Source organism: Phycodurus eques, chromosome 16, assembly GCF_024500275.1.
Source record: "Phycodurus eques isolate BA_2022a chromosome 16, UOR_Pequ_1.1, whole genome shotgun sequence".
In the NCBI taxonomy this organism is placed as follows: domain Eukaryota; kingdom Metazoa; phylum Chordata; class Actinopteri; order Syngnathiformes; family Syngnathidae; genus Phycodurus; species Phycodurus eques.
This window is the reverse complement of record NC_084540.1, coordinates 3,847,902-3,872,281: the sequence shown is the minus strand read 5'-3', so window position 1 is coordinate 3,872,281 and position 24,380 is coordinate 3,847,902. Positions and strand designations below refer to the sequence as shown.

Sequence of the window (24,380 nt, the reverse complement as noted above, 5' to 3'; positions counted from 1 at the left end):
ACATGGAGTTTTGTGCTGGTTGACTCTTACAACCTAATATAATTCCAGTATATTTAATTCATATGCTTCCTCATTAGTCATGTGCTGGTCATTTTCTTTTCAGGTGTGGTTCAGGGAGGGCATCCACCCTCGGGTCCCAGAGGGCTCCAGCTGGGATGAGGTAGAGGTGCCAAAGGAGGTGGCCCAGTTATCGCTGGGACCGAGAGACCTGCTGTGGGCTGTTCTGTGGGATGGGAACCTGCTGGTCCGCACGGGCCTCAGCCTGGACAGCCCTACTGGTCAGTGGTCTCCACTGTACCTCTTGCCTCTTTGTGATTGTTTTTGTTGTTTCTTTTGTTTTTTTTGTTTTTTTTTTAAAAGCCTCATTCTGGTCCTCCACCAGGCACGTTGTGGGTGGAGTTGGAATCACCCGCGAAAGAGGTGGAAACCCTTCACGTGTCAGTCGGGGTCAGCGTTGTGTGGGTGATCACAAAGGACTACAAAGTGAGTCACATGGTGAAGATGTCATCAGTGCAACTTGGGGTTAAACCTCTCAACGTCCGCGTGGGCTTCCATCCACAGGTGTGGTTCAGGCGAGGTGTCAATTCCCACAATCCCTGCGGCTCAGGATGGATCAGCATCGTTGGTGAGATGATGATGCTCGACGTGGGACTCAACGACCAGGTTACATGTTTATCATGTCATCACAGCGTTGACTTAATTCGTTTATCTCTTTTCCAATGGCAGCATGTGACAAAGTACAAATACTCTTACTGTTTCCTTACTGTTAAAAGTCTCATTGAAAGTTAACAAAATCAATTTGTTAAGGGTACCATAATTTCTGTCTGGGTGTGTTTTTAAAATAAATTCTGTTGAACCATGATTCAAAAGCAATGTCAGGTTATTATTGGTGAATTTTTATTACATTTGTATTTATTATTACTTTGTTCGATTCAAGTTTTTCTTTCATTAACAGAGGGGTAACAACAATTTTGTCAATGTGCGTAAATGCATACGGTACGTATACGTGGATAAGTTACTGTGCAATTTAGAATGCTTGAATGCTCATATGGATATACACCCGTATAGATGGCAAAGGTGGAAAAAAAACAATAGTGTGTCAGGGCTGTTAACTGTTACGGAATTTCCGTATTTTGTTCGTTAAATCGTTGAACGTTGAGTCGTTTTGGCCGTAACACTGATTGTTCCGGATATTGGGGTGAAAAAAATCCAGCGTCGGACATGACCGGGGCGCCCACATTGAACAGCTGCTTAGTGAATGCTATTTTTTTGTGGATTTTTTTTTTTTTTTGAGGGAACCTGCCTCCTATTATTCACGATCACCATTTTTGTTCGTGTTTTTTTTTTCGAAAAATATTTTTCCCCCATGCAATTATAAGGGAGCTATTCACAGTCGGTGCGAGTCCACTGTACATTTTAATTGAATCACCATTTAAGTTGAGTTTTGTCATTTTCCTATATTTTAGCGGTGTTGATGTTCAAACAGTGCATAATGTTACAGTGACTTACAATTAATATTAAATGTGCTTTTTAGGAATAAGACTTCTGCCTCATTTATAGGCCTCCATGATAAAATAGAAAATTTATGGAGGACTTTTCAGAACTTCTGTCAGTAATTTTGTACTGACTACAACTATTTTGTCATAACGGGAGACTTTAAAATTCATGTTGACAATAACATGGAGAAAAAATCTAAAGAACTCTCTGCTATACTCGACACATTTGACCTCTCTCAATATATTAAGAGTCCAACCCACACTCAAGGTCACATCTTAGATCTGGTCATCTCTAAGGATGTTGAAATTCTAACAATTGACATTAAGGATTTAGCTATTGCAGACCATTTTAGTGTATTCTTTGAATTACAGATTCTTCCAAAAGTTCAGACCTCTATGTCTATTAAGAAAAGGTACATAAAGGAGAGCACCCGCTACTAAGTTTACGGAGGCCATTGCTGTGCCACAAACTGTGGATGCTGAGACAGTTGATGAACTTTTGGATAAGTTCATCTGTAAAATCTCAAATGTCATGAATGCTGTCGCTCCTATTAAAACTAAGACAATCTCGAGGCGAGCTATTGGAAAGGCTTTGCGATCTGATTTCCAGCAAATAATCAAGTCAGGCGAGTTTCCTAAAGCTCTTCAAGTAGCTGCCATTACGCCTCTGCTAAAAAAAAAAAAAAAAAAAAAATAGAGCGCTGGACGCTTCCATGTTAGCAAGCTATAGACCCATCTCAAATCTCCCTTTCATAGCCAAGATTGTTATTTTTTAATCAATTAAGCATTTTCTTGAACTTAAATGGACTTTTTTGACCAAATTCAATCTGGGTTCCGAACTCATCACCGTACAGAATCTGCTCATATCAAACTGCTAAATGATATAAGGTTTAATACTTACTCTGGAAAGGTCTCCATTCTGGTCTCGTTGGACCTTAGTGCGGCTTTTGATACGGTATATCGTAATATACTGCTGAACAGGTTGGAAACGTGGGTAGGACTAAATGGAACAATTTTCTACTGTTTTGATTTCAGGTTTGGGCTGTTGGTGAGGACCGCGGTCTATATTTCCGAACAGGGGTGACTCCATCCGAACCAAGTGGGAACGGTTGGATCCCTGTTTCCGCTGTGTGGGGCAACAGTAAAGAGAATTCCCCACCCAGGTCTGCATGCATATTTGAGACATTTAGCATAATATATTATTCATAATCACAATAATTGTTTTATCAGTTATTTTGATCCAAGTTGATAGGTGATCAAAGTTGATTATCAAAGTTATTGAGCCCTGTGAACACTGCCTCGTAGCATGGCCAATTTGTTTTCATGACCTATGTGGGGCAGTTAGGACTGAGCCCTATGAACTCAAGTGGCAACTTTTTTTCCATTGGCCCGTGGAGCAGTTATGATCGATCCCGTTAAGTTCTGCCTGACCAAAATTTCTATTGACCCGTGGGCCGTTATGATTGCGCTCGTAACTAATTTTTCTTTGCCCAATGAAGAGCCCGAGAAATTCTGCAGAGCAAGAATTAGCCTTTTTATTTTTCATCAGTTGATGGCCTATACCGACTGAGCCCTATGAACTTCCTATTCACAGTTGGCCATTTTTTCATTGGCCTATTGGGAAGTTAGAATTGGGCCTTATGAACTCTGCCTAGCAACAGATTTTGTTGTTTTCTGTGTATTTATTCATCCCTATGAACTCTGTTTATAAGTGTGCCTTGAGCAGTAAAAAAAAAAAAAAAAACATTCTGCTGTTCTGCAAATATTGTTTTTGTACCTGTACATTGAGTAGTGTTTGGTGCCCCCTCCCAACCTCTTAGTCAGTAGTGTACGCTTATATTTTGTTCTTTAAGGGACGGCAGTGAGTTTAGTAGCCAGCTGAAAGAAACCTCCCAAGTCACAGCAGTGAGCTGCACTGAGTCTGATTCAGAATTAGGCCCGACAGAGCTGGCAAACGGCACAAGTGACACCCCAGTCCTGCAGGCGGCAGCCCCCTCAGTGGTCCCGTTAGGAGGATCCCCTGTACGCCCTATAGAGACACAAGATGCCACCGCAGCACCCAAAACCTTCATCCCTTCAAGTGACAGCTTCATCAACAGTCTCGTGTCGGACCGCGACAGAACCTCCATAAACCAACATTCGAGTGTGCTACTTGAGGAGGAGAGGCAGTTCTCCCCAGCACAGATCCTCCTGAGCCCTGAGGCCTCTGGACCCGGCACCCCTTGGAGCAACGTGGATCTGGAAGGCGCAGAGGCGTCTCAAAGTATGCAAGCAGCAGGAGAGCCTCGCTCATGCAATGGTCGCGCCCCCTATAGACTGGGTCTGGAAGGTGTCGGGGAGGAAGACGGTCCCGTGTGGGCTTGGATCACAGGAGGGGGCTGCAATGTGGATGCTGCCTCCCAAGTCAGCTGGCTCAGCGCTACAGGTACATGGTCGAGTTTTTCAAGTTACGAGCTGTCGTCTGTTTTTTTGTTTTTTTTCTTTTGCTTTGTGGCGCACCAGAATGTGAGTTCTAAGTGAGCTACTAATAGCTAATATCACTGTGGCTCACTGAGCAATTGTGACCGTCTCCTTCATTTGTGTCTGTATTATACTGCCTCCAGGTGGCCAAAGCACACCTGAAGAGCAGCACTGTCCATTGAAATTAAAGCAAAACATGTTTCCAAAACAATTTAATTTCTTTACATTCATATTTAATGAGGTAATTTCTGAATTTTTTTATATAGCACAATATGATAGAGTGATACTTTTCTTATTTTAAAAATACATTACAACCAATTTTGCCGGGCTTTTGTGGAGGCTGGAATGGATTAATGGCATTTCCCTTCATTTCAATGGGGAAAGATGATTTGATGTATTAGTGTTTTGCGTTACTAGCATGGTCATGGAACAAATTCAACTTGGATCTCGAGGCACCACTTCAGTGACTTTTCAGATCGAGTGATGATGCTGAAACTTGAAATTGAGGGTGTTCTGTATAATGTGATTCGTGGCACAGGTAGCATGTGACCTAGAGGTGAAAGAGAAATTCTGGAAGGAGCTAGACGAAGTAGTTCTGAGCATCCCAGACAAATAGAGAGTTGTGATTGATGCAGATTGTCATGGACATGTTGGTGAAGGAAACAGGTGATGGGTAAGTTTGGCCTCCAGGAAAGGAACTTGGAGGGACAGATGGTGGTAGACTTTGCAAAAAGGATGGAAATGGCTGTAGTGAAAACATTCTTCCAGAAGAGGCAGGTACATAGGGTGACCTGCAAGAGCGGAGCTAGAAGCACAAAATGGCTGTAGTGAACACCTTCTTCCAGAAGAGCCAGGAACATAGGGTGACATGCAAGAGTGGAGATAGAAGCACACAGGTGGATTACATCTTGTGCAGATGATATAATCTGAAGGAGGTTACTGACTGTTGGGGAGAGCGTGGCTAGACAGCAAAGGATGGTGGTGTGTATGATGACTCTGGTGGTGGTGAGGAAGATTAAGAAGACAAAGGCACAGCAGAGAACCATGTGGTAGAAGCTGAGACCAGTGTGAAGGTAGAGGTGGCAAAGGCCAAGCGAGGCATATCATTGTGTATGCCAGGTTGGACACAAAGAAGGAGAAAATGATCGATACAGATTGGCTAGACAGGGATAGAGATGGGAAGGATGTGCAGCAGGTTAGGGTGATTAAGGATAGAGATGGAAATGTGTTGACTGGTGCCAGGAGTGTGCTGGATAAATGGAAAGAATACTTTGAGGAGTTGATGAATGAGGAAAATGAGAGCAAAGGAAGAGTAGAAGAGGCAAGTGTGGTCGACAAGGAAGTAGAAATGATTAGTCAGGGGAAGTCAGAAAGGAAGTAAAGCGGATGAAAATGCAAAGGTAGTTGGTCCTGATTACTTACCTGTAAAGGTATGAAGCATCTAGGAGAGGTGGCTGTGGAGTTTTTGACCAGCTTGTTTAACAGAATTCTATTGGGTAAGAAAATGCCTGAGGAATGGAGGAAAAGAGAAAAGTGCGCATTTTTAGTGTGATGTGCAGAGCTGTGGGAACTATAGAGGAATAGAGTTGATGAGCCACACAATGAAGTCATGGGAAAGAGTAGTGGAGGCTAGACTCAGGACAGAAGTGAGTATTTGCGAGCAACAGTATGGTTTCATGCCGAGAAAGAGTACCACAGATGCATTATTTGCCTTGAGGATGTTGATGGAAAAGTACAGAGAAGGTCAGAAGGAGAGGAACTGTGGTACTGCATGCGGAGGTCTGGAGTGCCAGAGAAGTACACTATGTTAGAATAGTACAGGATATGTATGAGGGGAGCAGAACAGTGGTGAGGTGTGCTGTAGGTGTGGCAGAGAAATTTAAGGTAGAGGTGGGACTGCATCAGGGATCAGCCCTGAGCCCCTTCCTGTTTGCAGTCATGATGGATAGGCTGACAGATGAGGTTAGACTGGAGTCACCGCTGGACCATGATGTTTGCAGATGACATTGTGATCTGCAGCGAAAGCAGGGAGCAGGTGGAGGAACATTTAAAAAGGTGGAGGCATGCACTGGAAAGGAGAGGAATGAAGATTCAGCGACAGAACATATGTATGTATATGACATATATTTGTACAGGCCCGAGCGGGCCATCGTCCATCTGAAGGTGGTGGCCCGACACAGGTGGCCCGTTAATGTTGGACCCTGGAAAATGTTTTTTGTTTGTTTGTTGTTGTTATTTATAGTTGACCAAAACAAGTGACTTTGAAAACCTGTGAGCCTCAAAACATGAACCATTTGATCATGAACTCGCATTTTATATATTCATGTCCATTTTTGTATGTTGTGCGTCTGTTCTGTAGCATGTACTCATTTGCACTGTGCCATCTTTGTGGTTGTGCATCTGACTCACTGTGTGTGTGTGTGTGTGTGCGTGCATGCGTGCGTGCGTGCGTGCGTGTGTGTGTCAGGCCCACTGGTCAGCTCTTTGTCACTAACCCCCGTGCAGTCTTCAGCCTGGAACGAACAGCAGAACAGAGAGGAGATCTGCAAGAAACCTCTGGAAAGAAGCAACGTATGACGAGTTTTCTTTTTTTTTGTTTTTTTTTTGTTTCTTCATCAGTGTACCGTTATAGTACAATGCATTTGTGTTGTATTCCTTTAACAGTCCATCTGGGTGCGTAAAGGCACTCTACGTTGGTGGAGAGACTGGAAGCCGCAGCGCTGGGTGGACGTGGCCGTGGCTTTGGAACAGTCCACCAAGTCTGATGGGAGGAAGGACAGCATCTTCTTCGTTTACTACACGCAATATGATGAGAAGAAGGTAGTGTTTTAAAATTGTTTTGACTCATTTAATTTGCGCAATGTACATGCTACTTCGCTTCATTCACATTTATATAGCAATGCAATCCATTTATTCACGGACAAGTGTTCAAATATCGATTTGATTAAAGTCAAAATAAAATATAACTGCATCATGTTTTTCACTCCTGTCACAGTTGGGATTAGCCTTTGAAGTTGGTAATAGTTTAAAATGAAGTGAAACAGACAATGATTTTAGTCAATTCTTTTTCAGAACGAGTGCGCTTAAAGAGGAGAATGCTGTTCATGTGGCCCAGCTTGAGGCAGGCATCAGGTCCGGTGGAGGTGGGCCTGGCTCAAGTTGGAGGCCAGAACAAAAAAAGCAAAGAAATGAGGCAAATTTCATTTTAATCTGATCACAGAACCATCAAACATTTTGTTGCAAATAGTCAAGAGGGTCGCAAGAAATGTGTTGAGAGAAAAACCTTAGGGGTGGGACTCGATTAAAAGAAAAATTATCTCATCAATTAGAGGCTTTGTAATTAGTTAATCTTGATTAATTGCATTTTAAGTGTATACAAATATTTGTTCTAAAAAGCAACATGGTTTAATTAAAATGGATTTTAGTGGGAAATTGAACACAGGAATATGAACTCTGGAAACATTTATTTCATTGCATTTCCATACAAAACTGTAGAAAAACTAATAGAAAATATTCCTGGCCAAAATTAAACACCCCAAAATGTAAAGTGCCGTTTCAGGAAAGTTGTTTTTTAAATTGTTTTTATTATTATTTTTCATAACAGTATTGCTTTTAAATGGTGTGGCATGGCACTTGCGGACACCATGTTGGATGTTTGAAGTGAATTTGTGTGCACAATTTGTGAATTGGTGTGCACAATTTTCACAAAACCGCGCTTATTAGAGCTTCCATCGGGTACGCTTTTAAAAAAAAAAAAAAATGTTATTATTATTTTTTTTAATCTTTAATGAAATGAAATTTAATGAAATCAAAAATTAAAAAATTAATCAACAACAGGATTTTATGAAAAAATAATAACCAATGGGTTACATAAAGTAACTAACAATAAGAATGTACTACGATTGAATAAAATAAATTTTGTTATTAGAAACTACTGAAAAATAACTTCAATAAAACCAATAAATGTATATATTTTAATTGCAAAATAATCACTGCTTAACTTAAACATAAACATATTCTACATTTGACTAGATTAACTCTTACACTGCCATTGACTGATTTAGATTCCATGTTAACTGGGAGGGCCGGTGGACAAGGTGCACACAAAGAGTAGCACAATGTTCGCTGAATTGAAGCAAAAAATGGGACGAAACTCTTTATTTACATTCTCTTTGAATTGTCATTACTGGATGTTTTCTAAAACTACAATGATATAGAGTGCATTTTTTCTTATAAACAAAAAATGCATTAGACTTTTTTTGTGAAGCTGGAACAGATTAATGGCATTTCAATGGGGTTTTGAGTTATGAACGTGGTCATGAAACAAATTAAAGTCATATCTCAAGGCACCAATGAAATGCAGTGGTAATTGTGCATGCATAATAATATGATAAGGTGATTTATTTGGTTTTCAGTCATAACGGCCTTCTGAGGGATACCGTAACTACGATGTGGCCCGCAATGAAAATGAGTTTAAGACTCCTAACTAACTGATTAACAGATGTCCCAAGACTTTAGTCCCAGACTCCCGAGTTAATGCTCCCCACCTTTGCCTTATCTCCAGTACCTTCACATCTCCATCAATGAAGTGACAGCGCTGGTTCCGGTGTTGCGGGACTGCCACTATGCCTTTGCCGTGTACACAGCCCACAGGACCAGACTGAGGAGTCCCCTGGTCCTGGCAGCCCAAACTGAAAAGGACATGAATGACTGGGTAAGCGTTCAAACTACAGTTCTCCCACGTTATTCCACGGGGATAGGGACCGAGCCCTGCCGCAAATAGCAAAAATCCGCGAGTGATCGCCACCCTCCCAAAAAGAAGGTGGCGAAGCACTACATGGAGCTCCTTAACTCACTTCAACATATTTCTTTGGCACCACAAAATACCACCAAAGCAATACTATTATAGTTGTTCAGCCATTAATGAAGGATAGGTTCGCTAAAAAAATCTGACGGTGGCAAAGCACTTCAAGTCGCTTCAACATAGTTCCTTGCCAATAGGTTGGCACCATAGCAATACTATGATAGGAGACAGGACGATTAATCATGGTTCATAGTTTGCACCTCTGGGATGTTGCGATTTGATGAGTTTTTACAGTATCCTTAGTTTAATGCCATCGAATGTGGGGAAAGGAGACCCACAGTTACTGATACCCTTTTCAGCTGTTTATTGAATTCGGGAGAACAATACATCACACAAACACAATGAGGACATTCCTGCAGGAACTGCTGTCAGCCACAGCTCACGCTCTTGAGAGTCACATGCCACCCCGCTAGGCCCCACCTCTGAATAGGACATGCACATACACAGACACTAAAATATGTACAGCATTTTCTATATGTTCGATGCTTGCAATTTGTTTTTTGTGTTCAAATACATTTACAATGTGGTTAATAGGGGTCGGACTCGCCGTTTAAATCCTCATTCACTATTCGCATAGACATTAGCGAATCACAATCGAATTGTCACTCCTTGTACTTTTGTGAAATAAAGACATGTCAGTGTTGAACAAATGAAAAATTATTTGATAACTATCTATAGCTCCCTGGTTAAGTACTGGTCGCAAATGTTGTCACAACACCGGAAAAGACAGCTGACGTGTTTTGGTTGGCGTGTTTTAGCAACTTCTTTTCTCTGTGGAAAAAACAGTTGCCAAAATGCTTCTCTTAGTTTAAAATGGCTTACTTTAACCATATCCCGCGGTGGTCTCAGTTCCATAAAACGCGTAAATGCACGCTGGCTGGCTGGAAACATCTGCTTCTGCTTCTCTCGTCAATCATCTGCCAAGATGTGGTGAATCAATCTTGCATAACGTCATTCAATTTCGCCTGCCACAAACATCCACGCAGCTCCTTAGGCACGGCCATCAGACGCCTCGTTCTGTGGCCCTATGAGCCATGTGATCTGCTCCAGTAGCTCCTGTCGAAGTGCGCATGTGCAGTTAGTCAAAATGGCAGCGGCCTTGAACAACGGAGGTAAAATGCAGCATTGCAGCTCTTGTCAGATTAAATTAAGTACTGTGTTGTTCTTTGATTTGTTTTGAGTCGAATATGAAAACTATGACTCTGGAGTCGTTTTTTCAAGCGGACTCTCGAGCGAATCCGAATCACCGCTCATTGGTTTGTGGCTGTAGCGTTGATTGAATGTCATACTGATGTGTTGTTTCTGTTGTCTAGTTGAGGTTGTTGTCTGACGGTTGCTGCAACTGTCGGGGGATTACAGCGCTCCCGTCCAGACAGGCTCTGTGGTCCACAACGACCAAAGGGGACATTTATGTCCATGAGCCATCCTTTTCCCTGGAGGCGGCCACGCAAACGCTGTCATGTGACCTCATGTAAGACTGACACCATCGCTGTCTTTAATTCTGCTTGAATGATGCTAACATACTAATGTGTTTCTTCCTTACGCTCACACGCTAACACGCTAACTCTCGCTGCTTCTACTGTGTGGCACTGTAGGTTCTGGCGTCAGGTCCCGGGCCACCTGCGCTGTGTAGAGTCTAACAGTCTGGGGCTGGTGTGGGGCATCGGGTGGGATGGCACGGCCTGGGTGTACAGTGGGTGCTCTGGGCGACAGGCCAACCCGGGTAAAAACGCAAAAACATCTCATCGGATTGTGCACTTGTAGTGTCATGGTGCCTTTTATCATTCGTTTATAATCATACTGTATATCGATGTCAGTGCACGGACAGTGGTGGGCAAATTACGGCTGCTTTATTCTTTAATCTGTTCCACTGAGCATTTACGTTATCAATAGTCCTGTAATTTTTGTGAAATTAATTGAGCCCCTCCCCCAAAATTGGTTCATTAAAATATATTTATTCATTTGTTTATTTCACTCATTTAGTTTATTCAATATTTGGCTAATGGAGAGAATTAAACACTTTTAGTAAAATAAACAATATTACATGTGCATGTAATTTTGTAAAATTTTGTTTAGGAACTGAATAGTAAACGAAACTATTTTACACGTACATTTAATTGAGTAAAATCTAATTTGATAATGATTTAATTAATTATGATCAAATGTAGGCTTTACACAATCAGGATTTTTGGGGCTGATCACAGATCAAAGAGTTTAAAAAAACAAAAACGGATCACCGATCCGATCACAAGATGGATCAATGTGTCCTATTTAAATGACCTGTTTGTTTACTGTGTCTACTTGTGTACTTAATTGCTCAAAAAATTCTATTTACAATAAATAATGTATCTTTGTTCATCTATTTATGCCAGTGAGGCGTAGTGACAGACAGAGCAAATTATTGGTCTTCTGTTAGATGGCAGGAAGTAAATACAGTAATTAATGTATCCACTTTTTGTGACATTTTTGTTTGTTGGTGTGCCGTGAGATTTTTCAATTATAAAATATGTTCCTTGGCTCCATAAAGGTTGGAAATCACTGCTCTCGTCAGATTGTGTATTCTAATCAGTCAGGTCAAACCAACATTACAACATCACAGAAATAATGGGTGCTAACTTACTGGAATTAAATTACTTTATTGTAATTAAATTACTTCACCCACACCGAAACTTTAGACCATGATTCGACAGAACGGCGCAATGTTTACGTACAACCATTAGTGCTAGCAATCGCTTGCTAGGCTACATAACGTTTTTGTTGCCTGCTTGCGAGCCGTATCGTATTAAAAGTATGTGAACATACCTCAAGCAAGCCTTAAACAAACGTCCTCTCCTGTCCTGAGCACCGGTGACCACCAACACACGTTTTTTCCCCATTTTGTCGGCTCAATCCACTCTTGTTGTCGTCACCACGGTAACGAGTGTATCCGGTCGCATTTGAGTTGACAAGATGAAGCCCAATGATCGTAAAAAACGGGATGCGGTGGTATCGGAATACAAGGTTTTATTTGAGTAGTCTGACATAGCCCAATCGTGAAAGAGCAAATTTGTCTTGTAGTCTGATCCGGGGACTGGCTCAGACGTGTTGTCTGTCCTATAGCGCTGACATATATATTTTTTTAAAATAACTTTATAGTCAGTGAGATATTTTCAGTACTACGTCAAAACACACGCGACAAGGCTAAAAATAAACTACCTTTTGGATTCAAACATAATGTGCATGATGGCGACGCGGAGTAAATGTCTTTTGCAGAGTCGATCAATGACGTCATTGATCGGATCGGTGAATTATGACATTAAAGCCGATCAGCCAATCAGCATAATATCTAATTATCGGCCGATACCGATCAGGCTGATAAAATCGGTGTAAAGTCTAATAAAATGTATAGAATCATATTTATTCCTCCATTCATTCGTCAAATTCAATAATTATTTATTTATTGGAAATAAAAATTAATGATGTACAAAAACGAAAATTCTTGACCGAAAACGACGAGCACAAGGTCGAAAACCGAAAGCCAGGGCAACGGAAGAAATTATCAATCAAACTGAATTTGTAAGGACTTTTCATAGAAAAAAATGGCTAAATAAAGCGCTTTACATTAATTAAAATATAAAAATAAATCAAAACCGCCAATTATGAATTATAAGACTATACCAACTATTAGTAAAATTACATTTGTCTATGACTGCAGAGCTGCCAACCTGTAGAAATTCACTTCCAGAACAATTTGTCTGAATTTCCATATTTTTAAAATGTCAAGAACATTAATATGGTGTACATTATGAAGTAATCATTCCTCTATAGTTGTAATCGTTAATAAATTATGGCTTCAATATTTGTTATTGCTGTCAAATGTTACAGAACTGTCCATATTCTAATAGGATATCGATGAACGTTGCCTCGTTACCGCCACTGATTGTTCCGATATTGGGGGGGATAAAAATCAAAACCACATTACCGGCTGGTGCACATTGAACAGCTGCTTGGTGCACAGTATTTTCTTATGTTATCCGGCTGGTAAGCCGCGGAGCCGAAAGTTCTCTTTGCTTCCGGTGTCAACGCATTGTAAGACACTGACACGTCTTACCATGCTTCAGGAAGTAAAATGCATGCTCTATTGGGTTAAGCTCCAGTGATTTGACTTGGCCAGAAAGTCAATTCAGTGTTCAGTGTGTGTTACTTCTTACCATGCTTCTTACAAATGTAACAAAGGGAGGACGAGGAGTGGATAGGCGAAGACGATGTCAAAGCCATGCTAATTGCTAAGCTATCGTTACATGCAGTCACAAAACATCGATATTAGTGATTTGGTGATTCAGTACACTTGTCACATAGATTTGGCTGGAACTGCATTTTTGTGGAGAGTAACTGACTTTGAGCAACAAAATAAAAGGCCAATTAATACGTTTAGAGAGATAAATATAAAATAATACACGTCCACATAGGACGCCGCGTCTGAACTGGAAATTAATTAGGACGTCACTGCACATGTCACTTCAGAATGTGAGCAGGTTAAAAGTATATTATATATATATATATATATATATATATATATATATATATATAGGGTTTAAGTCAGGGCTCTGGCTGGGCCATTCAAGAACAGTCACGGAGTTGTTCCGAAGCAATCCATCCATCCATTTTCTGAGCTGCTTCTCCTCACTAGGGTCGCGGGGCGTGCTGGAGCCTATCCCAGCTGTCATCGGGCTTTGTTATTTTAGCTGTGTCAATGTCTTGTTTCAAGGTGAACCTTCGGGCGAGTCTGAGATTCTCTGGGGAAGGTTTTCGTCCAGGATATCCCTGTACTTGGCCGCATTCATCTTTCCTTCGATTGCAACCAGTCGTCCTGTCCCTGCATCTGAAAAACATCCCCACAGCATGATGCTGCCACCACCATGCTTCACTGTTGGGACTGTATTGGACAGGTGACGAGCAGTGCCTGGTTTTCTCCACACATACCGCTTAGAATTAAGGCCAACAAGTTCTATCTTGGTCTCATCAGACCAGAGAATCTTATTTCTCACCATCTTGGAGTCCTTCAGGTGTTTTTTTTTTTTAGCAAACTCCATGCAGGATTTCATGTGTCAGCCCCGTTGGGTCGTTGGGTAAGGTATTGACTTGGCCAGTCTAAGACCTTCCATTTTTTTCCCCCCTGATGAAGTTCTTTGTTGTGTTGGCAGTGTGTTTTGGGTCATTGTCTTGTTCCATAAAGAAGTGTCTCCTGATTAGTTTAGATGCATTATTCTTTAAATTGCCAAACAAAATGGTTTGCCAAGCTTGACAGGGCAAGGGTGAAGGTATCACAATCCACCGTTCGAAGAAGACTTCGAGAGAAGAAATATAGAGGCCATACCACAAGATGCAAACCACTCATCAGCAAAAAGAATCTGCAAGGCCAGATTTTGTACAGACGTACAGAGATGAGCCACATAGGTTTTGGAACAAAGTTTTCTGGACTGATGAGACCAAGATTAACCTCTACCAAAGGGATGGAAAGGCCAAAGTATGGAGAAAGACAGGATCTGCTTATGATCCAAAACACACAAGCTCATCTGTGAAGCATGGTGGAGGTAATGTCATGGCTTGGGCTTACATTGCTGCTTCTGGAACGGGCTCACTCGTCTTTATTGATGCGAGTTAAAACCCTACCATGCAAAGTGAAAGCCATGTCAAATCCCCCCAGAAACACAAGAGGCAGGGTACACCCTCAACTGATCGTCAGCCAATCGCAGGGCACATATAGACAAACAACCATGCACACTAACACAAGGGTAATCATAATTAACAGAGACGGTGCGCAGCGCCAACGTTAGTAAAATAGACTAACGTTAATCTCGCTGAGTTGCGCTATGTTAAATTCACCTTTGTCTCTTGGGTCCCACGACGCAGCGTCTTTGGGGGGGAGAGAGCAATTCACTATGAAATACTCCCGCACTTTCGCCATTTTGTCTTTTTTTTTTTTTCTCTCTTCTCAATTCTGCGTCGCATCTTGCAACCGCTGTGTTCCCGCTTCTTCAACCGAATACCTTCACTTTCACATCCTACTTCCCACACATCGGTGACGCAAGTGCGTAGTACCTCACCTACAAATGAGCTGGCCTATTTGTCCGTTTTTAAAAATGGAATTGTCAATCAAATCTTCATATTGCACCCCACTCTACATCTAAATAGCATATACAATAGATAACTACTGCACTATGTACATAGCGTATTCTATTTTTCTATTTTTATATAGTTTCATTTAAACCTAGACAGAAATTGCATTTTTCTATATGTTAGGGATATAAAGAGTATTGACAATTAAAAATCCTTAAATTCTTAAATGTGCCCCTTGAGCACAAAATTTTGCCCACCCCTGAACAAGATTAGTAATTAGTAGTTTTTTTGTGTAATAAAATGTTTGCGGCATTGAAAATTGTTTTTTTGTTTTAAATTTTTTTTTTTTTTTTTTTTTTTTTTAACTCTGGTGGCAGAAGATGCCGGTCATGTGCACCAGCAGACTGATGTCAGGAGTGTGCACGTGTATGAGAATCAAAGATGGAACCCCATGACCGGCTACACAGACAGGTAGGACAATGGCGGAATAAACAAATACAGTCATGCTCAAAAACATTGGCACCCCCAGGGTTTAGTAAATAGAAATCATTTTCAGATTTTAGGTAAGACAGTCTTTTTTACAGTTAGGGGCCCAATGTTTTTACCCATGACTGTATGTAAAGTGTGTGTGCGTGCGTGCGTGCGTGTGTTTTTCTGACAGAGGGCTTCCCACCGACCGCCCCATGTGGAGTGACGAGAGCGGACTGAAGGAGAGCACCAAAGGCAACACGGAGCCACCTTCCCCTCAGTGGGCATGGGTAAGCGGGGATTCTATATTCGTGTCAATGTTTTTATTTAATACAGAGCAGTAATTCAGTTGACTGACAGACAGAGTAAGGCAGAAACTTACTGTCTTGGTCTGGTTGGTATTTTTCTCCCTATTGGACAGTTATGATTTTGAACTCTTTGTAGCAACAATTTAATTTTGATTAAACTACGACATGTTATGATTGAGTCCTAGCAACAAGTCACAATGTTTTTCATTGGTTTACGGGCAATTATTATTGAACTTGATAAACTCTATAAAAAAAGATTTTCCCCCATTAGCCAATGGGGAAAATTATGATTAGGTCTTGGGAACTCTGCCTCGCAGCAAGTGGCCAGTTTTCTTTAATTGGCCCATGCGCCAGGATTTAGCCCTGTGAACACTGCCTAGCAACAAGAGGTCACTTCTTTCATTGGCCTGTGGGGCAGTTCAAATTAAGACCTATAATCTCTGCCTAGCAACAAGAAGTCCATTTTTCCCATTGACCTATGGGGAAGTTAGAATTAAGTCCTATAAACTCTGCCTAGCAACAAGTGTCCATTTTATTCAGTGGTCTTTGGGCAGTTTGGATTGAGCCCCATAAACTCTGCCCTAGCTACAAGTAGCTTGTGAATGTGAAATCGTCTATAGTTATGACCGTGATTGACATGAACTCGTGAAGACGGTTATTGCCTTTGAAATTGTGACATTTTATGCTTTGAAAATGTTCATCAGTCACCCACATTTCAATAGCTATACCACTTCCCTGTGTTCCAGGTGTCCGAGTGGGCTTTGGACCACAGTGTTCCCGGAGGGACGGACAAGGATGGATGGCAGTACGCTGCCGACTTTCCCGTGTATGTAGCAATTATTGCATCGATCTCAGGAAGTACATCCCATTAGTTAGCAAATTAGCTGGGCTACGTCAAGATTAAATCACTGATGTTGATTACGGTGCAGATCCAGACGTTTGCTGTTACAAAATTAAACGCACATAACAAAAGAATTACACCTGTTGAATGTTCAAACCCCTCACAGACTTTGTTTCTGTCTTTGTTTTTATTCACAAAAATCGCTAGCTCAAAGCTAACACAATGAATGAAAAACACCATTGATGAAATAACGAAAATTAGCATCGAACTCGCGGCACTTATATCTCTCAAAAGACTAAATATTGGTGCACAAACGCTGTATAAATGCATACAAAAAGGCAATATAACAATACTCTCCGGCATATATTCTTCAAATTCTGTGAAAAACAAGTTATAACAACAACATTCTATCTTAACTTCAACTTTTTTTTTTGTGACTGCGCGTGTGTATTTCATAGCCTGTATCACAGTGGCCCTCAAAAGCCAAGAGATGCACAGCAGGAACAGCGATCGTCAATAAAACTAAACCTCAGTTGCATCAAGAAGTTCAAAGCAAATGATGTTCCCACCATATACTGACAGTAAAAAATAAATCAATAAATAACTGAGTTGAACTTTAATTCACTGCCAGCCTTCCCAGTGACTTCAATGGCAGTGAATGTATTAATTATTTTGCACTTTAAAAGTGTAATTTGTATTTAATATTTATTGTGGTTATATTTTTCCCGTTTTTCAAATTTATTTGTTATACCGTCAATGGCAGTGAATGTCTGAATTGTGTTTCATATTTATTGAGATTATTATTTTTTTTTTTATACCGTACCTTCCATATTAGCTCCATTTTATGGTCATAAAAACTGTGAAACATGCATCTATTCAGGTATGTCCAAAGCACACACATTCACAGCGATATCAGAATTTGCACATTCACATTTTATTGAGTTAGTAATTTAAAAAAGAAATCAATAATTTCACTATGTTCTTACTCTTAAGTAATTCTTTGGAGGACTGCTTTTTATTGACTTGAGTCATATTATTTTAGAGTAACAGTAATCTTACTTGAGTCCAATATTTGGCAACTCTACCCACCTCTGTTCGTTACCCACAGTTTCACGAAGAGCATTTGGAGGTGATGAGGATGAGCAGGGAGCAGTTTGAAACCTGCCTGCAGAGCCGCTTCGGTATATAATTTTTCCGTTGTCCCAAAGCTCGTGTTAGTGTGTTACCACCACATTTATTATGAATCCCTCAATTTCCCCCATGCCGTTTACAGTACAAGTCCGCCAAAATAGTAATCAGAAATCACTCCCCCAGCCCCTCTACTATTAGAGGCGCTTTCTGATGACGCTGCGCCACCGCTATTCCAAAATAAACCATTTTTATATTCGAGGACGCATTGCGTTGCGTCAGATGGCTTGTAAACTAGCCGCGCTGCGACATGGCGTTCCATGACCCCCGCCACCACATGCACAATAAATGGGAAAATCGACAGCACGCTTTGCGTTGCAAAGCGCGGTGTGAAAAAGCTTTTAGTCAGACGAACAAGAGAATGGATTTAAATGGCTTTATGTTTCTTGTAGAACATTCCATGGCCACAAAACCCTGAAGGATTTTGTTCGGCGAAGACGTTGGACAAGGTAACACTTCCCAGCTCCATGCACATTTACAGATTCCAAATGACACGCAGTGACGACGTGTGTGTGTGTGTGTCCAGGAAGTGTAAGATCACACTGAGAGGTCCGTGGCAGCCGGTCCGACCCATCCCTCTTAGTGACGTCTCTCTGATGCCATGCCTGGCCGACAGCAGCATAGAGCAGGTCCCCCTGTGGGCCCTCAGTGACAAGGGGGACGTGCTGTGTCGGTTGGGCGTCACCCCGCAAAACCCAGCGGTGAGAGTGTCTCTATTTGTGTGTGTGTGCGTGTGCGCGCGTTTGTACAATGTTCCCTCGCTATTTACAGGGGATAGGGACCTATGAGTGGCCGTTAGGGACATTATTCAGGATTAGCTCTCACACTTACTATTCAAATGCTTTCACACACACACACACACACACACACACACACACACACACACACACACACAAACTACTGAAAGGCTCTCACAGTCACAACTCAAACACTCTCATACGCACGAGTCTTGCTCTCATAAGGACTACTCAAACACTCTCATACGCACAAGTCTTGCTCTCATTAACACTACTCAAGCACTCATACGCGTGAGTCTTGCTCTCATAAGGACTACTCAAACACTCATTAACACTACTCAAACACTCATACACATGAGTCTTGCTCTCATAAGGACGACTCAAACACTCTCATTAACACGACTCAAATGTATTCACGCGAGCACGTCAATCACGTTCTCGCACACATCACTGGCATTCCCGAGTTCATGTCAATCATGCTCACGCGCACATCGATTATGCTCACACGTGAGTAGTGTAAATCTTTAATTAGGTATTTCAATTCAAAAAGTGAAATCATAGAGATGAACTGCACACACTCAGAGTGAAGTATTTCATATTTAAAATATGTATTATTTTGATGATTATGGTACATAGCAAATAAAAAAAAAAATCCCCATATTGAGAAACTAAAATATAATGTCAAATGAAATCGTGAATAAATTCAAGAAGTAGAAATTTGGCTGGAATTTGCCCTCTGAAAAGTACTCCAGTGTTGTGTGTGAGTATGATTGTCATGAACTCGTGAATGCCAGCGATGACTGCGAAAATGTTATTGACGTGCTCGCGTGTTGATGAGAGTGTTTGAGTAGGGTTAATGAGTGTTTGAGTAGTCCTTATGAGAGCAACACTCGTGCGTATGAGAGTGTTTGAGTTGTGTTTATGAGAGCCTTTCAGTAGTTTGTGTGTGTGTGTGTGTGTGTGTGTGTGTGTGTGTGAAAGCATTTGAATAGTAAGTGTGAGATCTAATCCTGAATAATGTCCCTAACGGCCCTTCATAGGGACCGAACCCTGCCACAGTAATTCACATCTCCCCTTAAAAGGGTTATAAATGGCTATAGATTGATACAGTACAGTTTATTGCAAAGTGTTACGTCCATGATACCAATACAAGATATACTGTACATGTGAGGTGCAGGTATCATTTTTGTCCACTTGAGGACACCATCCTCACATTCTACACTGTAACAGGGGTGTCACACTCATTTTTGTTGCAGGCCACGTAGTTATGGTTTTAACCCCTTGGAGGTCAGTTATGACTGTGAACTTATATGAATGTATGATCTCTTCATATTATTACATATGCACACAAAAATTGATGGAGAACCAGTTTTCAAATCAGAGGCCAGTACAAAGTTGCTAGTTCAATTATATTCCGTTTATTTTGAAAGGGGGTAACACCATGTTATTAAAAGTGAAGACAATTTGCAATTTATAGCAAAGAATATAAGGATGCACGAATTGTTTTTGTGGGCTGCATAAAATGATGTTGGGCCGTATCTGGCCCCCAGGCCGTGATTGTGATCCTTTTGTTGTAGTGTCTGTGACTTTGAATGTGCGTGGCTTTAAAAGGTGGGGCCTCTACAGTACGCCAAATAATATTAAAGACTTGAAAATTATTAAACGTAGCATCGAAATAAAATAGAGGTCATAGTTCCAGTTTAGTCTGAAAGTCCAGAATAAAGTGCATGGTAATTGTGCAAAATCATGACAGTACAGATATGTTAGGATAGGCCTACTTCAGGCACATATTTTAGGTATTAGGTATATTTAGGTTCAGGCCTGAGTCTTGGTTGCTTACTGCTGTAAACTTTCCACTGCTACGGCCTTGGGTTTCTTTATCTGTGCACCCTCAGCTTGCTCAACTAGGGGGAAAAAACAACAAAAAAACAGATAAGACCGTTGAGTTACACATAGGAAAAGTGCTGAGACATTGTTAGGCTGTGTCACACCCCTGAGAGGGTGCAGTCCAAGACTGTTTTCCAGTGAATAATAGAGGGCAGGTTCAAAAGAAATCCCACCCCCAAAAACGTTTAGAATTGTCTTACAATGCCACAAGATGTCAACAAAGAACTACTTGAAGCTTGCCAACTCACTTCAACTTTGTTCCTTGGCACCAAAATGGCGCTAAAGAAATACTTACACTGGACTTTTTGGCCTGAACACAAAACAGCAAATTGGTGAGTCTGCCAGTGAATAACAAAAAAAAAAAAAAAAAAAAAATAAGTCCCACCTCCAAAAAAGAATTCTGAATAGGTTCATCTGCGAGTAAGCAGGGTAATGCTCTCTGTATTGTCTTTATTTTGAATTTGTATTTGACATTGAAGCTTTGTGACTTGTTCCAGGGCAGCTCATGGCTTCATGTGGGCACGGACCAGCCCTTCAAATCCATCTCCATAGGCGGAGCCAGTCAGGTGTGGGCCATTGCCAAGGATGGGGCTGTCTTCTACAGGGGTTCCGTGTCCCCCCAAAACCCTGCAGGTAAACCTAAAAAAACGGGTAAAGGTTCTATGAGTGTTTAAACAATACTGTACTTGCACCAACTTTCAGTGTAAAGTTATGTTTTAAAGGATACAAGAATTCAAGGATCTTTGTCATACCAGCACACATTTACACGAGATCACACTTGTTTAGAGATGAAGATAAAAATACTCATTTGCAGTTGTGAATGTGTGCAAAGGTGCAAATGCAGTAAGGATTTGGACCACCACCATCTCCTTCATCTTTTTCACATTGATGCAAAGATGATCTTTGCACCAGTTCAGATGTTCTACCTTCACTCTTCACTCTGACTATCTGCCAGCGCTACCGGCCGATAGTCATTCAGACCTGTCACTGTGGAGCTCTTGAGTACGGGGATGACGGAGGCGGTCGGTCTTCAGGCAGGCTGGGACAGATGCCGGTTGGAGCGAGGTGTTAAAAATGTCTGTTAGCACCTCTGCTAGCTGGTCAGTCTTTCGGTATTTGCGGCCTTGCTGGGGTTGATCCTTTTGCAGGAACTTCCTCGCATCTGCTGGGGTTCAGCTGAGTGGGGATGTAGAAGAAAAGAAAAAGGTCTCAAATAAACATTTGCAACTTTTTGTGGAATTACAGTAATGCAGTGGTACATTTGACTTAAGTTGAATTCGTTCCGGGACCAAGCTCGTAACTCGGTTTACTTGTTTAGCAAATAAATGTTCTCCATTGAAATACCATTATTTGATTCTGGCCCTCCCAACAAAGAATTAGTATGATTTTTTTTTTTTTTTTTAATTTGGAAAGAAAAATAATACTATGTCTTATCAAAACATAATAAAAGAGACTATAAAGAAATAAGCTAAGCCCTTAAGCGGCTTCACATCAGGAAGGAAAAAAACAAATATTATGAGTTTGCTCTTGTTCAATTCTGAGCTTTATTTCAAATATTTGTATGAGAAGAAAGTCCTTTTTATCCAGGTAAAATTGCATTGTTCTCCCTCGTAACAACTATATTATTTATTGCTTTACTTTATTCTTGTAGCCTTATAACCTTAATCTCGGGGGGGGGGGGGGGGGGGGGTCTAGTACTGTTCCAACTTCAGTACAATTTCAAATGTGTTTTTCGTCGTGACATAAAATTCTAAGAAACGACAAGAATATTATGACTTTCATTTTTTTTTGGTGTGATATTAAGACTTTGTTCATTCATGTCAAATTACAACTCGAGTCTCCTGTGTTTCTGTGTGTTTTATATCATTTTCTGTGCTTGTGTTGAGACCACCTCGAAAATGAAATGCTGCATCTCAAGGCGCTATCCTAAAAAAACAAACAAAAAAAACAATTGAAATTGGAAGATAAAACAATAAAAGTTTTTTTTCCCCCTCCATAAAATAAAAATACAGGAATATTATGACTTACAGATGTATTTTGTTCTCAACGTTGCTGTATTATTAATTGCCGTTGCTGCAGGGGAATGCTGGTACCACATCCCCGCTCCCTCACGGCAGACCTTGAGACAATTGTCTGTGGGCCGGACGTCCGTGTTTGCAGCGGATGAAAACGGTGAGTAGTCGTCAGGCGAACGTCAATAGATTTTGAATTGCAAGCCTTTGGGAAAACCGAACTCTTTGCCGGATGAACCCAGGTAACCTGTGGTACAGACAGGGTCTGACTCCGAGCTACCCTCAAGGCTCCGCTTGGGAGCTCATCTCCAACAACGTCACCAAAGTCTCGGCGGGACCGCTGGACCAGGTCACTGATCAACCTTACCGTATGTACTTGGTTGCATCTCGGGGCCCGTTCGAAGCCGAGTTGAATTCATTTCTTTTGTTCAGGTGTGGATGGTCGCCGACGGAATGGCGGGCTTCCCGGCGGAGACTCCTGGGGCCGTTTGTCACAGGCTGGGGGTTGGACCCATGCGGCCTAAAGGTCAATCGTGGGACTACGGTATAGGGGTGAGTCACGTCGTCACCTGTTGTCACTCGCGCCCTCGCGCAGGTGCCCAAATGTGAGGCAAAGTGTGCTTCGCTTCAAGCGATTGAATTTGACTGTAAAACTGACACATAAGACGAAGAGAGAATGAAACATTATGCAGACTGAAATACAGTAATGTTCAACAAAACCATATTTCATTTAACGTGTGTTTTTGTTTCCTCTCCCCGTAGGGAGGATGGGAGCACATTAGTGTGAGGGCCAACTCTGTGGAGGCCCCCCGCACGAAGCACCTGCTTCCTGCCACCGGACCGCCACCGGCACCCGGCCCGCCCCCCCTGCGGGTCAACGGGGCAGCGGTGGGTGTGTAAATGTGCCCTCTCCACCACACCCCTTGTTTGTGCCTGGCTCCGCATTGGGAACGTTCATAATTGATAACGATCATAATTCACCAACATTATCATCACACAGGCTGTGTTGAAAATCACCCCCCCCCCCCCCCCGCCACAAAGTAGTATTTTGTGGTACGGTTGGAATGTGTAGTGAGTATAGGGTATCCCCGAAATAATGCCCTCAGTATATCCCACTATGCATCTTGAAAGCGAGTGAGCAACTCATGGTCACTAGAAAAGCAATATATCCCATGATGCATTGCACCCATACAGAAAAAGCACCATATTTGACTATTTATTCCATATTTTTGCTATCAGTTTAAGGTCCGTCTACTAGTATGCTCTTTGTCCTCACTAGTAAGGCAATTCAGCACACTAGTAAAACAATAGGCCCGTGGGAGAAGAACTGTCATAAAAAAAAATTTTAAAAAAAATTCTCACTACTAGTGCCACTTTTTAACCTTACTGGTAAACTACTGTGCCGCGCGAGTAACACCGTAGGTCCAACTAGTAGGCATGTGTCACACACGAGTAGTCTAGTAGGGACATGAGTGAATGATTAACACAGCCTCAGTGATGTTTTTTTGTATTTATACAAGCGACTGACGGAAAAAAAAAAAGGAATAATATAAATTATTGTGCACGTTTGCGTCTTTTTCTTCGTTTTGTCAACGGCTTGAATTCAAATGCAAAATATTCTGTCGACATTGATCGTTCAAGGGCTAAAGTACCGAAACATCCCAAATGTTCTTTTCTGTTTGTCATTTACGATGCATGATGTTATTATTTTTGTACTGCATGTGCTTGTCTGTGTTTTCGTTTAGTTTTTTTGTACCCCCCCCCCAGTCAAAAATGTGATATGAAGAGACTATATGTACAGAGAAATGATGAGATGGACTCATCTTCCTGGATTCTGCAATAATAATTCCAAGAATAATAAATAAATACAAATATGAGATCTTCCTGTTAGCGTCAAATGTATCAGAGGTGTTTATGTTGTCGACATGACTGGATGTTTATCTTGTGTTGGGGGCATTACTGTAGAATATGAAATAAAAATGAGTGAAAAAAATATTCGTACTGTGCATTTAAAAAAATT

General features: G+C 41.4%; 1 protein-coding gene and 1 long non-coding RNA gene across 4 annotated transcripts in view; one reads left to right on the top strand and one right to left on the bottom strand.

Annotated features, from left to right (window-relative positions):
* Positions 1–23,917, top strand: part of tecpr1b (tectonin beta-propeller repeat containing 1b) — a 29,425-nt gene extending 5,508 nt beyond the window's left edge. The window contains exons 7-26 of one of the 2 annotated variants that reach the window (XM_061699584.1): positions 104–278; positions 383–483; positions 562–663; positions 2,532–2,659; positions 3,350–3,921; positions 6,424–6,527; positions 6,621–6,776; positions 8,521–8,670; positions 10,134–10,291; positions 10,416–10,543; positions 15,300–15,390; positions 15,581–15,677; positions 16,442–16,521; positions 18,117–18,173; positions 18,251–18,425; positions 20,846–20,981; positions 22,428–22,520; positions 22,603–22,709; positions 22,793–22,912; positions 23,123–23,917. In XM_061699584.1, coding sequence (XP_061555568.1) covers positions 104–278; positions 383–483; positions 562–663; positions 2,532–2,659; positions 3,350–3,921; positions 6,424–6,527; positions 6,621–6,776; positions 8,521–8,670; positions 10,134–10,291; positions 10,416–10,543; positions 15,300–15,390; positions 15,581–15,677; positions 16,442–16,521; positions 18,117–18,173; positions 18,251–18,425; positions 20,846–20,981; positions 22,428–22,520; positions 22,603–22,709; positions 22,793–22,912; positions 23,123–23,260 — 2,868 coding nt within the window. In that variant the 3' untranslated portion in view covers positions 23,261–23,917. Of the gene's footprint in view, positions 1–103; positions 279–382; positions 484–561; positions 664–2,531; positions 2,660–3,349; positions 3,922–6,423; positions 6,528–6,620; positions 6,777–8,520; positions 8,671–10,133; positions 10,292–10,415; positions 10,544–15,296; positions 15,391–15,580; positions 15,678–16,441; positions 16,522–18,116; positions 18,174–18,250; positions 18,426–20,845; positions 20,982–22,427; positions 22,521–22,602; positions 22,710–22,792; positions 22,913–23,122 lie in introns of both variants that reach the window. The other variant, XM_061699583.1, reaches the window with a different exon arrangement.
* On the bottom strand, positions 6,519–9,840 carry LOC133414322 (uncharacterized). 2 transcript variants are annotated; one of them, XR_009769991.1, is made up of 3 exons: positions 9,643–9,840; positions 8,504–8,647; positions 6,519–6,751 (listed from the first exon to the last, which is right to left on the bottom strand). It is a non-coding gene; the product is annotated as an uncharacterized LOC133414322 (long non-coding RNA). The 2 variants fall into 2 exon arrangements; XR_009769992.1 differs by having other exon boundaries at positions 8,524–8,647.
* Positions 23,918–24,380: the final 463 nt, after the last annotated feature.